The sequence below is a fragment of the Heptranchias perlo genome, chromosome 25 (assembly GCF_035084215.1).
Source record: "Heptranchias perlo isolate sHepPer1 chromosome 25, sHepPer1.hap1, whole genome shotgun sequence".
NCBI classification, from domain to species: Eukaryota; Metazoa; Chordata; class Chondrichthyes; order Hexanchiformes; family Hexanchidae; genus Heptranchias; species Heptranchias perlo.
This window is the reverse complement of record NC_090349.1, coordinates 46,124,967-46,137,086: the sequence shown is the minus strand read 5'-3', so window position 1 is coordinate 46,137,086 and position 12,120 is coordinate 46,124,967. Positions and strand designations below refer to the sequence as shown.

The 12,120-nt window shown below is 41.6% G+C and overlaps 1 protein-coding gene across 4 annotated transcripts in view; it reads left to right on the top strand.

Moving 5' to 3' along the window:
- LOC137342290 (membrane-associated phosphatidylinositol transfer protein 2) overlaps positions 1–12,120 on the top strand; it is a 354,330-nt gene that overhangs the window by 277,447 nt on the left and 64,763 nt on the right. For all 4 annotated transcript variants that reach the window (XM_068006206.1, XM_068006204.1, XM_068006207.1 and 1 more), the window contains one exon: positions 9,606–9,701. In XM_068006206.1, coding sequence (XP_067862307.1) covers positions 9,606–9,701 — 96 coding nt within the window. The remainder of the gene's footprint in view (positions 1–9,605; positions 9,702–12,120) is intronic.

The following is a 12,120-nucleotide window of genomic DNA, read 5'->3' as shown; positions in this document are numbered from 1 at the left end:
ATGTAGAGCTGAGCTCCTTTATCTAGCAGCAACTGGAGAGACAGACCTGATTTGTTGAATTGTGAGATAATGGAATATTATGTAGTGCCCAACGGTGTAAATGAGTCACAAGCTAGGCCTCGGGGAGAGGGCGAGGAGGGAATGAGCTCTGTGCAGCACAACAACCATTGTCCAAAGCATCTTTGATGCAGTGGGTACTTATTGAAGAATTATTTCCCCTGAAGAGACATTTGCAGGGCCCTTTCTGCAGTGAGAAGGACAGAATTCAGGATGTTGTAAATATTTTTTTATTTTGAAAAGCCCTTCCATTTTTTTTCTCAGTTCTAAGTTTTTTTTTTGGAATAATTTTTTTTTAAATGTAAGGACTGAAATATTATGGTGCTGAGCATTTATTTTTATTAATTTGTGTAGTCTGTTTAATATGCTGCACTGCTATTCTGTCCCCTTGTGCTATGTGTACTGGTGCTCTGTATTCTTTCCTGTGTTCTAATCCGAAGTGACGTTTGTTTGGAAGGAGTAGGTGTGGAGGGTTCCTGAGCGGCCGCCTACAATTCAGCTGACCACTTATATCAGATCCAACTGTTGGAGCCTTGTGTGCTCTGGGTGCATCTCCTGTCACTTAGCCAGAGGCAGGTGCTGGAAAAGGACTAGCATTGACTTGAGAACTACCTTCCTGCTCCTGTGCTTCTACGTCATCACCATAGGATGACTTGAGCTTCATATGATTCAAAACTTACAACCGTCCGCATGGATTAGCGCGTCGTAGGATTAACAGTGACCTTTTCACTGAATTCCACGTAGGTTGCTGTTGGCCTCTCCCAGAAGTGGAAAAAGGCCATGTTGTTGGGACCACATAGTTCAGGGAAAACCACCAGACAAATTTCCTACCTGAAAGAAATTCACACACTAGCAAAATGAACACAGCAGAATAATGTTGAACTTACACACTATTTCCTGTTTTGAAAAGTATTCTGGAGTTTTTGAAAGTACCTTTTCAGAACCTTCAAAATTAATCCTTTTATGATTTTTGTATGTGACCACAGCAGTCCCCACAGAATGCTTTACCTTCGCAGTGACGCAAAAATAATTGGTTAAACTAAAAGATCTAAAAGTAAGCCATTATTCCAAGGTTAAAAGAAGCCTTTCATATCACAAATGTTCATTTTGAGTCGAATGTCTTCCTTTCGGAGGTCTCCTGTTAGGCGAGGCATTACACATAGCAGCCTGGTCTGTTCCCTATTCGCTCCATTTACATTCATGCTGCATTTCAAAAGCTTGAGGTATTTGGCCAAAGCATTCTGCATTTGATGCACTCCCTGTGTGTACGACTTTCATGAAAGATTTTGACTGTCCATTGCATTGCCTGTGTTTGATGCACACTCCCCTTAACCATAACCCAGCACAAAATGAGGTATGAATGTGTTAAAGATTCCTATTCTAATCATAGAAATGCAGGCCTTACATCTTTTAAACTATTTATATTCTGTCTTCAGCTTGATTTTTACAAAGTTCCAGTAAGCAGTATAAATAATGTGTATCACGAACTGTTGGAACTGTTGGCATGATCAAGCTTGGCATGTTTCTGAAGATAAATGGATCCTTCACTCTGCATTGAGCCGTGGTTGCCCATATCCCAGATTGATTTCAGACAGCATGAGCTACGACTTTGCTGAAAGCCTCCTGGTGGATCTGTAATATTGACACCATCTGTTACTTGCAATGCGGTTTATTTATAGACACTATTAGCAACGTGGTGCTGACGTCTTTTGCTGCGTGATTTAACTTTGTCATTCAAACTGGCTCCTTGTATTTTCTCAAATGAGCAGGGCTGTTCAGTCAAGAACTGTAGCTGTGAAGGAAAACCAAATCCCTGTTCTCTGTTTCTCCCCCACTCCCAGCCCCTTGGTCTGCAATAATGCTACAATAAACTCAGCTTGAGATTTAATGGGGAAAAATAAATTGGACTCTTTAGTGAACTGAACAGACTAATATAATAGTCCAGTACCAATATTCTGAAGGTAAACAGCTTAATATATTGACTTGCTTTTTATGGCCTTGTTGATGTGGAATATTGCACACAGAATAATTCTGCTAATCCCAGAATAATGGAAAAGGTGACACAACATTGAATATTTAGGAAATCTATTGCTACCAAATTGATGTTGATACATGTAATGAGTTTTATTCAGTAAGGTTTCTGCTTCTCATTTGGGATCCAATGCTTAATTCAGGATGGATTTTTTTGGTGTCTCCCTGTAATTATTGGATATTCTATTCACTTGTTTTAAAATGTAATTTTGGTTATGCACTTGTTGTTCCTTGCCAAAATGCTGCTGCAGTTCGTGAAGGATTTAAAAAGTTGTACAGTATACACTTCAGCATTTGGAAAAATTATTCCAGGTGCTGTTTTTTCAACTCTTTATGCCATTGATTCGTGACTGCTTTTGAGCTTACTTCCAATCAAACGATAGATAATGCCAGTCTTTATAATGTCGTCTATCTAATACGAAATTGTCTCCATCATGTTTGGACGTCATACTTTTCTACAATCAGCTTTTGCATCACACTTCAACCGGTCGGCTCATGTTTTATAAAACAGTAACAAATCACTAATAAAAAATAGGCAACATACCAATCGAGGAAAGGAAAAGGAGGTAGTCAAACTTCCAATAACAAACTCCTAAAGATGTATAAGCAGTACACTAAATATGGAATAAGTAGTCAGCAAAAGGTACCAATTTTTTTAAAAAGGCAAACCAGTGAAATTGCTGAAAATATTCTTAGAACATCTTTTGTCATCTTGTTTTGTCAGTAACATGGCACATTATAATAAAGGAATGGTTTGCAACACCAGGCATAAAAAAAACATAATTTACAACAAAAGCATTAAATTTGCATTTGCCATCTTTAGACTGACTTCCTCTAATGTCCTTGTTTCTGGCTTCCCATTCTCCATAAATTCAAAATTGTCCAAAAGTCAGCTACCACTCTTCCCTCCCCTCCCCTAGTCCTTACTATTTTTTTATTCGTTCATGGCATGTGGGCGTCGCTGGCAAGGCCAGCATTTATTGCCCATCCCTAATTGCCCTTGAGAAGGTGGTGGTGAGCCGCCTTCTTGAACCGCTGCAGTCCGTGTGGTGAAGGTTCTCCCACAGTAATGTTACGAAGGGAGTTCCAGGATTTTGACCCAGCGATGATGAAGGAACAGCGATATATTTCCAAGTCGGGATGGTGTGTGACTTGGAGGGGAACGTGCAGGTGGCGTTGTTCCCATGTGCCTGCTGCTCTTGTCCTTCTAGGTGGTAGAGGTCACGAGTTTGGGAGGTGCTGTCGAAGAAGCCTTGGCGAGTTGCTGCATTGCATCCTGTGGATGGTACACACTGCAGCCACAGTGCGCCGGTGGTGAAGGGAGTGAATGTTTAGGGTAGTGGATGGGGTGCCAGTCAAGCGGGCTGCTTTGTCCTGGATGGTGTCGAGCTTCTTGAGTGTTGTTGGAGCTGCACTCATCCAGGCAAGTGGAGAGTATTCCATCACACTCCTGACTTGTGCCTTGTAGATGGTGGAAAGGCTTTGAGGAGTCAGGAGGTGAGTCACTCGCCGCAGAATACCCAGCCTCTGATCTACACTTCCTCCTTATCCCCCCAACGTATTAAATTTAAAGTCGTCATTCCTCAAATCCTTCCCCCACCCAATCTCTGCGACCAACTCCAGCCTTCTATCCACTCACCCAACGGAGCTCTGGCTTTCTGGCCTTTTATTCGCAACCTGTCCTTCCCCAAACCATTGATGTCAGTGTTCAGCCATCTTGGCTACACTCTCTGGAATTCCCTCCCCAAACCCCTCTGCTTCTCCCCTTCTCTCTCCACCTTTTAAAAAGCTTCTCAAAATCTTTATTTTCCAACAACATTTTGGTCACCAGGGCTTAAAGGGTTAAGTTATGAGGACAGGTTTCATAAACTTGGCTTGTATTCACTTGAGTTTAGAAGGTTGAGGAGTGGTTTAATTGAGGTGTTTAAAATGATAAAAGGATTCGATAGGGTGGATACAGAGAAGCTATTTCCTCTGGTGGGAGAATCCAGAATAAAGGTAGGCCATGAACTACCTGTTCACACAAAGAATAGTGGAAATATGGAACTGTCTCCCCAAAAGGCTGTGGGTCAATTGAAATTTTAAAGATTGAGATCGACAAATTTTTGTTAGGTAGGGGTATCAAGGGATATAGATCAAAGGCAGGTAGAGTTTAAAAAAACATAAAACTTGCATCTATATTTAGTGCCTTTCATGAATTCAGGATGTCCCAAAAGCACTTTACAGCCAGTGAAGTACAATGGAGTTGAGGTACAGATCTGCCATTATCTGATTGAGTGGTAGGAACAGGCTCGAGGGGCTGAATGGCTTCCTCCTGTTTTATTGTCCCTGTGTCGTCTCTCCTAATTTCTCCCTCCATGGCTCAGTGTCCGTTCCCTTATTCTTTGTAAAGGCACTTAATAAATGTAAGTTGTTATTGAATTACGAATGGTAGCACAGCCTCAGCTGCTGAAACCTGCCCCCCTGTAACCCCCGGCTGTGCCTTCTGCCTTGTATTACAAATAATTAATTACAAGTAAAGTACCTCAACTCATTAACATCGTGAAAGGCAGTCAGTGCCTAATTAGTACGAGAAACAGGCTCTCGTTTTAAATAACTGTTCACGAAACGATAAATGCTCAGGACTTAAGTGAACCCCAATGTCACCTTGATTGATGGCTCCTTGATACATCACCACAAGGAAACCCAATCTTAAAATAAAAGTATTGAAAAGCAGCCAGAGGCTTCAGTGTTTACATGAAGCTATAGGAGGGCAATTCTCCCCTCTTGGACAAATACAAAGGCCCTGTAACTATAGCGACACAACACCAAGCAAAGGATGTTTGAAGAACTTACAAAATAAGGGAAAGAAATGTTGATCCTAATTAGATCAGACTTCTAATTTATTCTCTCATATCCCAGCCCTTCCTCCATTCTGCACCCTGTGCTGTATCTGCAATTATCCTTTTATGTTCTTTGATTTGTTCAGGTTTGTTTCAGTTTTGATAATCCTCTCTCCCCTTCTTTTTCTTTACTCTCAATTTTTCTTCCTTCTTTCTCTCAAATTAATTTTCTTTTTATTGATCATTGATTGGGAACTGCCAACAGCAATACCTGGTGAGAAAGATATAAATCAGAAACTGACACACAACTGAAAAGAGCCACAGAACCAATAAAGATACTCGTCTGAGAGCCACCAACAAACCAGGTCGGTCAGTGGGATAAACACTGTGGCTGACTGGCCTGTGGTTGCCGGGTTTATCTCTCTCCCCTTTTTTGAACAGGGGTGTAATATTTGCAATCATCCAGTCCTCTGACACCACTCCCATATCGAAGGAGGATTGGAAAATTGTGGCCAGATTCTCTGCTATCTTCACCCTTACTTCCCTCAACAACTGAGGATACATCCCATCTGGACCAGGTGACTTTTCTACATTGAGCACAGCCATCCTTTTAAGTACCTCCTTTATTTTTATCCTAATGATATGGGGGCTTAAAGGGTTAAATTATGAGGACAGGTTGCATAAACTTGAATTTGGAAGGTTGAGGGGTGCTCCAATTGAGGTCTTTAAAATGATAAAGGGATTCGATGGGATAGATACAAAGAAACTACTTTCTCTGGTGGAGGAATCCAGAACAAGGGGACACAATTTAAGATTAGAATTAGGCCATTTATGAGTGAAATCAGGAAGCACTTTTTCATACAAAAGATAGTAAAAATCTGGGAAACTCCCCAAAAGGCTGTGGATGCTGGGTCAATTGAAATTTTCAAGAATTGTTGGATAGATTTTTGTTGGGTAAGGGTATCAAGGGATATGGATCAAAGGCAGGAAAATGAAGTTGAGGTACAAATTAGCCATGATCTAAATGAATGTTGGAACAGGCTCGAGGGGCTGAATGGCCCACTCCTGTTCCTATGTTGCTAACCCTTCCCACATCCCATCCCCACCATCATACCTGCGATAGATTTTGTCCTTGGTCACTCCAATTCTGGTGCGCACAATAAATGTCTACAAATCATGATTGCAGAATATTTCTGTCCAAATTCTGCATCAATTTTTAAAAAAATCTTGTGTACTATGATATAATTATCTTACATTATCTTAGGACTGCTTGAGTATTGCTAAGGTAAATGCAATAACATTTGCAAAAGTCACGTGATCAAACATCCAAGAATATGTCCAACCAGAGTTATAGAACCGTAGAAAGGCTACAGCACGGAAAGAGGCCATTCGGCCCATCGAGTCCGCGCCGGCTCTATGCAAGAGCAATCCAGCTAGTCCCTCTCCCCCGCCTTTTTCCCCATAGCCCTGCAAATGTTTTCCTTTCAAGTGCTTATCCAGTTCCCTTTTGAAGGCCATGATTGAATCTGCCTCCACTATCCTCTCGGGCAGTGCATTCCAGATCCTAACCACTCGCTTTGTAAAAAAGTTTTTCCTCATGCCACCTTTGGTTCTTTTGCCAATCACCTTAAGTCTATGTCCTCTGCTCCTTGACCCTTCCGCCAATGGGAAGAGTTTCTCTATCTACTCTGTCTAGACCTTTCATGATTTTGAACACCTCTATCAAATCTCCTCTCAACCTTTTCTGATCTAAGGAGAACAACCCCAGCTTCTCCAGTCTATCAACTTAACTAAAGTCTCTCATCCCTGGAATCATTCTAGTAAATCTCTTCTGCATCCTCTCAAAGGCCTTCACATCTTTCCTGAAGTGCGGTGCCCGGAACTGGACACAATACTCCTGTTGTAGAATTTAGAAATTGTGCCCTGTACACCCAAGTCCAAGTCATTAATATATATCAAGAAAAGCAGTGGTCCCAGCACTGACCCCTGGGGAACACCACTGTACACCTCCCTCCAGTCCAAAAAACAACTGTTCACCACTACTCTCTGTTTCCTGTCCCTTAGCCAATTCTGTATCCATGTTGCTACTGCCCCCTTTATTCCATGGGCCACAATCTTCATGATAAGCCTACCATGCGGCACTTTATCAAACGCCTTTTGGAAGTCCATATACACCACATCAGCTGCATTGCCCTCATCTACGCACTCTGTTACCTCCTCAAAATACTCTATCGGGTTAGTTAAACACGATTTGCCTTTAACAAATCCGTGCTGGCTTTCCCTAATCAATCCACACTCGTCCAAGTGACTGTTTGTTTATTCTGTCCCGGATTATCATTTCTAAAAGTTTCCCCACCAGTGCAGTTAAACTGACTGGCCTATAATTGCTGGGTTTATCCTTACACCCTTTCTTGAACAAGGGTGTAACATTTGCAATTCTCCAGTCCTCTGGCACCACCCCCGTATCTACAGATGTTTGGAAGATTATGGCCAGTACCTCCGCAATTTCCACCCTTCCCTCGGCAACCTAAGATGCATCCCTTCTGGAACGGGTGACTTATCCACTAAGTACAGCTAGCTTTTCAAATACCTCTTCTTTATCAATTTTTAGCCCATCCAGTATCTCAACTATATTTTCCTTTACTGAGATTCTGGCAGCATCTTCTTGGCATCTTAGAGTTGGCAACTCTAAGACCCTAAAGTCCCCCATTGGAACATCTGTTTCTTAAGTACCTTCTCCAATCTACTTGGGAGTCCATTCCATGTAATGATCACACTTTGCATAAAGAAGAACTCTATGATTTCAGTCCTAAATTTGCCTTTTGCTATTTTGAATCTGTGCCCTTTTGTTCTACTTTTGCAATTTAATTTGAAGTAATTTTCTGGATTTGCCTTTACCTTTCTCTTAACTATCTTGTGTATTTCTCTATAAGATTACCTCTGATGCCTCGTTTCAAGGATGAAAAGCTTACATTTCTTAAGTCTTTCTCATAATTCAGACCTTTGCCACTGGGAATTAGTCTTGTACTGTAGTTCTTCTCTGCATTGTCTCGAGTGCTTGACTGTCTCCTTGTGTCTCAGTGACCAAACCTGGACATGGTACTTGATGTGGAGTCTAATCAGAGCATTGTGGGGTTTGGCCAGGACGTCCTCTGACTTGTATTTCACTGTCCTGGCAGTGTAATTCAATGCTCTATTGGCTTTGTTGATTGCTGCTCTGCATTGGATGGACATGTCGAGAGTTGAGTCTACTAAGACACCTTGGTCTCTTTCAACTTCTTCCTTAGCTTAGCTTAGTTTGGGCCACTTGGGCCAATAGTTTTTGTAAGTTTTGATACAAAATTATATTGTTGGCCACCCAGACCAACTATCCCCCTTCCTCCCAAACCCCACCATGTTAAAGAAGCGGGATGACACAAGGATAGTAAAGGATGAAATGTGCGGGGCAGGAAGAAGGAGAAGACTTTTTAATTGGGGTAGCAGATTGACCTTTGTGGTTGTTGTTACTTTTATTCCTTCCTCAGCTGTCGGGAGCAGCACAAATGACTCTGCATATTGCCCCCTCCCCTGTAGGTGAAATGGTTTGTTCCCACCTAGTGATCTGACTGAGAACTGTTGGAATTCATGTGGTGAAAGCAAAAAAAAATTAAAGTGCCAAGTAGTTCCGGGAACCGAGCTCTTGACTGGATGCGAGTTGAGTTCATCCTCTTAAGATTCTAGGTCGCCTTTTGTGTCCCATGCTTTTTTCTTGCATTATATTATTGCTTGCAAACCAGTTCACAGACTGATATGATGTTATTAACACTAGGACTGATGGTAAGAAAGCAAGTAACAAGAAAAAGCAACTTGGTTCAAGTTTGAGGTGTCTGAAGTAGCCAAACTATCTGGCTTATTTGGTTTTGAACCTTTAAAACTGACCTGAAATTGACTGGCAGAGTGCGAGAGGAGAGACACGGTGACTTACTTGACACTATTCTGAGGCTTTTCTTCGATTCTATGGTCCTGAAATGTTTGATATCCAAATGTTTCCAATTGCACTGTGCGCGGCACTATTTTCTCCCAACTGATTGTTACCGCAGCAGCAGAATGCCGTGCATGCTCATCAGGCACTGAATCCACTGCCCCAACACGTTACCCAAATACCTGTAATTCATGGCAGACTCTTGGGTAACTGAAGCATCACATGACTTAGAGTCACCCTGGCAACAGGATCACCTGCCTAAAATACACCAATTGCATCTAGGTATCCAAAATAAACATCCAAGTTTGCTAATCTAAACACGGCCTAGCCATTACAGCAAATGAACTAATTATAACAGGAAGGTAGCAGATAAAATGGGATCTGATTGCTAGTTTATGTACAGAGGGTCTTATGACCTTCATTTAGCACCTGATGCTGTAAATCTTTCAGTGTTGACAATTAATGAGGAACCAAACATGGGTTATGATCATAGAACAAAAAATTGTACAACCAAAATGTTATTAGTTTATGTTTGACGTAACATTGAACTTTTCTCAGTAGAATATTACATGCAATTTTTACACCAAATTTTTGGACGTGTGTAATATAAGTTGTGCGATTGTCTTGGCGCACAATGTAATACTTTATAACGGCACTTTTCAAAAGTTATTATTTTGCAGCATGCTTGAAGCGACGGTGTGTTGTCCTCTAACAGATGTTTCTTTGTTTCTCAGCAAGTCCTTCGCGTCACAATATAGCAGATTGGCGAATGCAGAGTATTGCTAGAGATTCTGAAGACAGCTCGGATGATGAATTCTTCGATGCACAAGGTACAGAGCAGCCAGTACTAAGAAAAAGGCCTGAAACCTTGATTACTTGTTCTGTGTAGTGATGGGTGTTAGTGCAGGTATCCCTGGTACCTGCATTAAATCATGGGGAGCTCAGAGGTACATTTTGGATATACTTTATGTATATTTTATCACTGATTAATTTGCGTTGCCTTTGCATCAGGCCAATGGTTTGTCAGCATCTACACCAATGGATATTGAAGGGCAGGCGGTTTATAATTTCTGTATAATTCTATGAAGGAGTTCCAAACAAAACTGGATTAGCTAGATACCATTGTATTCACCAATATTAGTCATACTTTGCTGATATCAGATTTGTATTCATTTTACAGAAAAGAATTCAAAGCGAGGGCTGGAGATTGGTCAGTGACCCGATCTCTCCATTGCCTGGCTCACACAATTGCCATCATTTCATGTAACAGAGATTTAGACTTACCCTAAATAGAAAGGCCTCATTTTGTCGATGAAATGTAAAAGCCCAGACTACAGCAGCACATGGGAGAATTCAAGAAGTCTACCAAAGTGATTTGCTGCAAATCTGATGCACTATTCTGATGGTTTGAGTATAACATGGATTATTTATAAGTATTGTTAATTGAAAGTGCAGTTGGTGAGGTTTCATAGCCAGTATCATTTAATATTTAGCCCTAATGGTTAATTGAAAACTTGATTCAACTTGTTAATGTTACACAGCATTAAAGAAACAATATTTTTTTTTAGCCATTTCCTCACTTGTTTGATTGAATTTCAGAATGCTGATAAATGTAAAGAATGTTGTACAACACATTGCTGACACGGTATCCAGTTATCAGCACTGGTATAATCAGACCTACCTGTGATTCCGTATACTGCTCAGACCAATCCTGCACTTAATGTGGTTCAGCTGACCTGCTCTTACCGATGGTTCTCACAACTGAACCGTTTTAGGCCCCTACATCGGTTCAGAGGCACGTAGAAAATTCTTGGTGAGAAATTGTAGAAAATGGGAGGTTGATGTCTGATCATTCCATTTCTCTTATTCACCAGCACTTAAGTATTCTATTTTCACTTGTGCTTGTTGGCTAAATTACGTTACATTTCTGCAAGTTTGTTTTGCTACTTTCCCTGCACTCCTTATTGCTGAGGCCTTGTGAAAGGGATGGGATGTAATCTGGAATAGGTAATGTGTGTTTGAGGGGTGTACGGTTGATTTTAATGCTCCTCGATGCCGTGTAACTTGCTGCTCAGCTGTCCCGATCCAGGAATCTCGGCAAAGCTGTTTTTGTGGTTATTATTGGCTGGTTGGTGCACTGTCTGTTGATCACTGCTATGTGAGTTAGTCGATGATAAATGTTCTGGTTGTGGGCAGACGGCAGAGGGCAGAGGTTGGATGAATAAAGAAAGATAGCACGGTGGTGTTGTGTAATAGGGAAAGCAGATCAAGGGGATTCGGTGACTATTGAGGGGTAAGACTGGCCCATGAGAATAGGAAATGGATGATGACAAGAAAGTGACTATATGGGAAGGGCTAGTCATACTGTGCACCATTTTGGGTTTTAGCCTCTTTAGATCACCTTGATAATAGCCCATCACGAGTCGGGAACACGCTGAAGACCTGACAGTTTTCACAAGCGGTGCATAATAGCTGTAAAGTAGATATACTTGTGAGAAGTGTGAGCCATCTGTTCAGTCCACCGCCGCAGCCCTGCTGTGTAATATAAACATATAGTACTCATTATTTATCAAGTGCCACAGTTCATACAGTTTGTGTTTGTTTGAAAGACAGGATACACAAGGCGATACTGGATGGCTGTCATTACCTTACCTGGGGTGCTGGAGAATGTGTAACAACTTTTTTGAGTGGTGGCAAACTAGAGCCCATTTTTTTTCAACTGAGTACATATTATTAATCCCTACACTGGATGAGGATAAAATATTCCCGAGGCTATCAGTGAGCCCTCGTGAAACTGGAACTGCAATTTATTGCATGGGGAAAATAAACATGCAACTCTTTGCTTCTGTTAGCTTGATCAAAACCAAATACAAGAATGCAAAATTCATGCTCGTGTGTATGGAGTCACCCTGCAATCCCACACGTGTGCAGCTGTGATTGCTCGGTTCATGCTGTAGTGTAGGATTGGCAGCATCTCCGTAATGAGCAATCATTAGCTCTGTCAGCTGAGCGTACTGAAAGAGGACAGAGCATCCAGCAACACATCGTTAAACTGCCCTGTCCTATGGATGGAAATTCTATTTGCTGGAGTTGCTATCTGCAGCCTGCAGTGGACCCAACCATTGATGGTGTGTGCCCATTACTGAGCTATATTGGGTGCTCATTGTTAGCTGCATTACCAACTAGTGTTATCTATGGTGCCAGCTGGGATCTGGAGTGATGCAGACGTACTCTGCCTCTCTACACAGC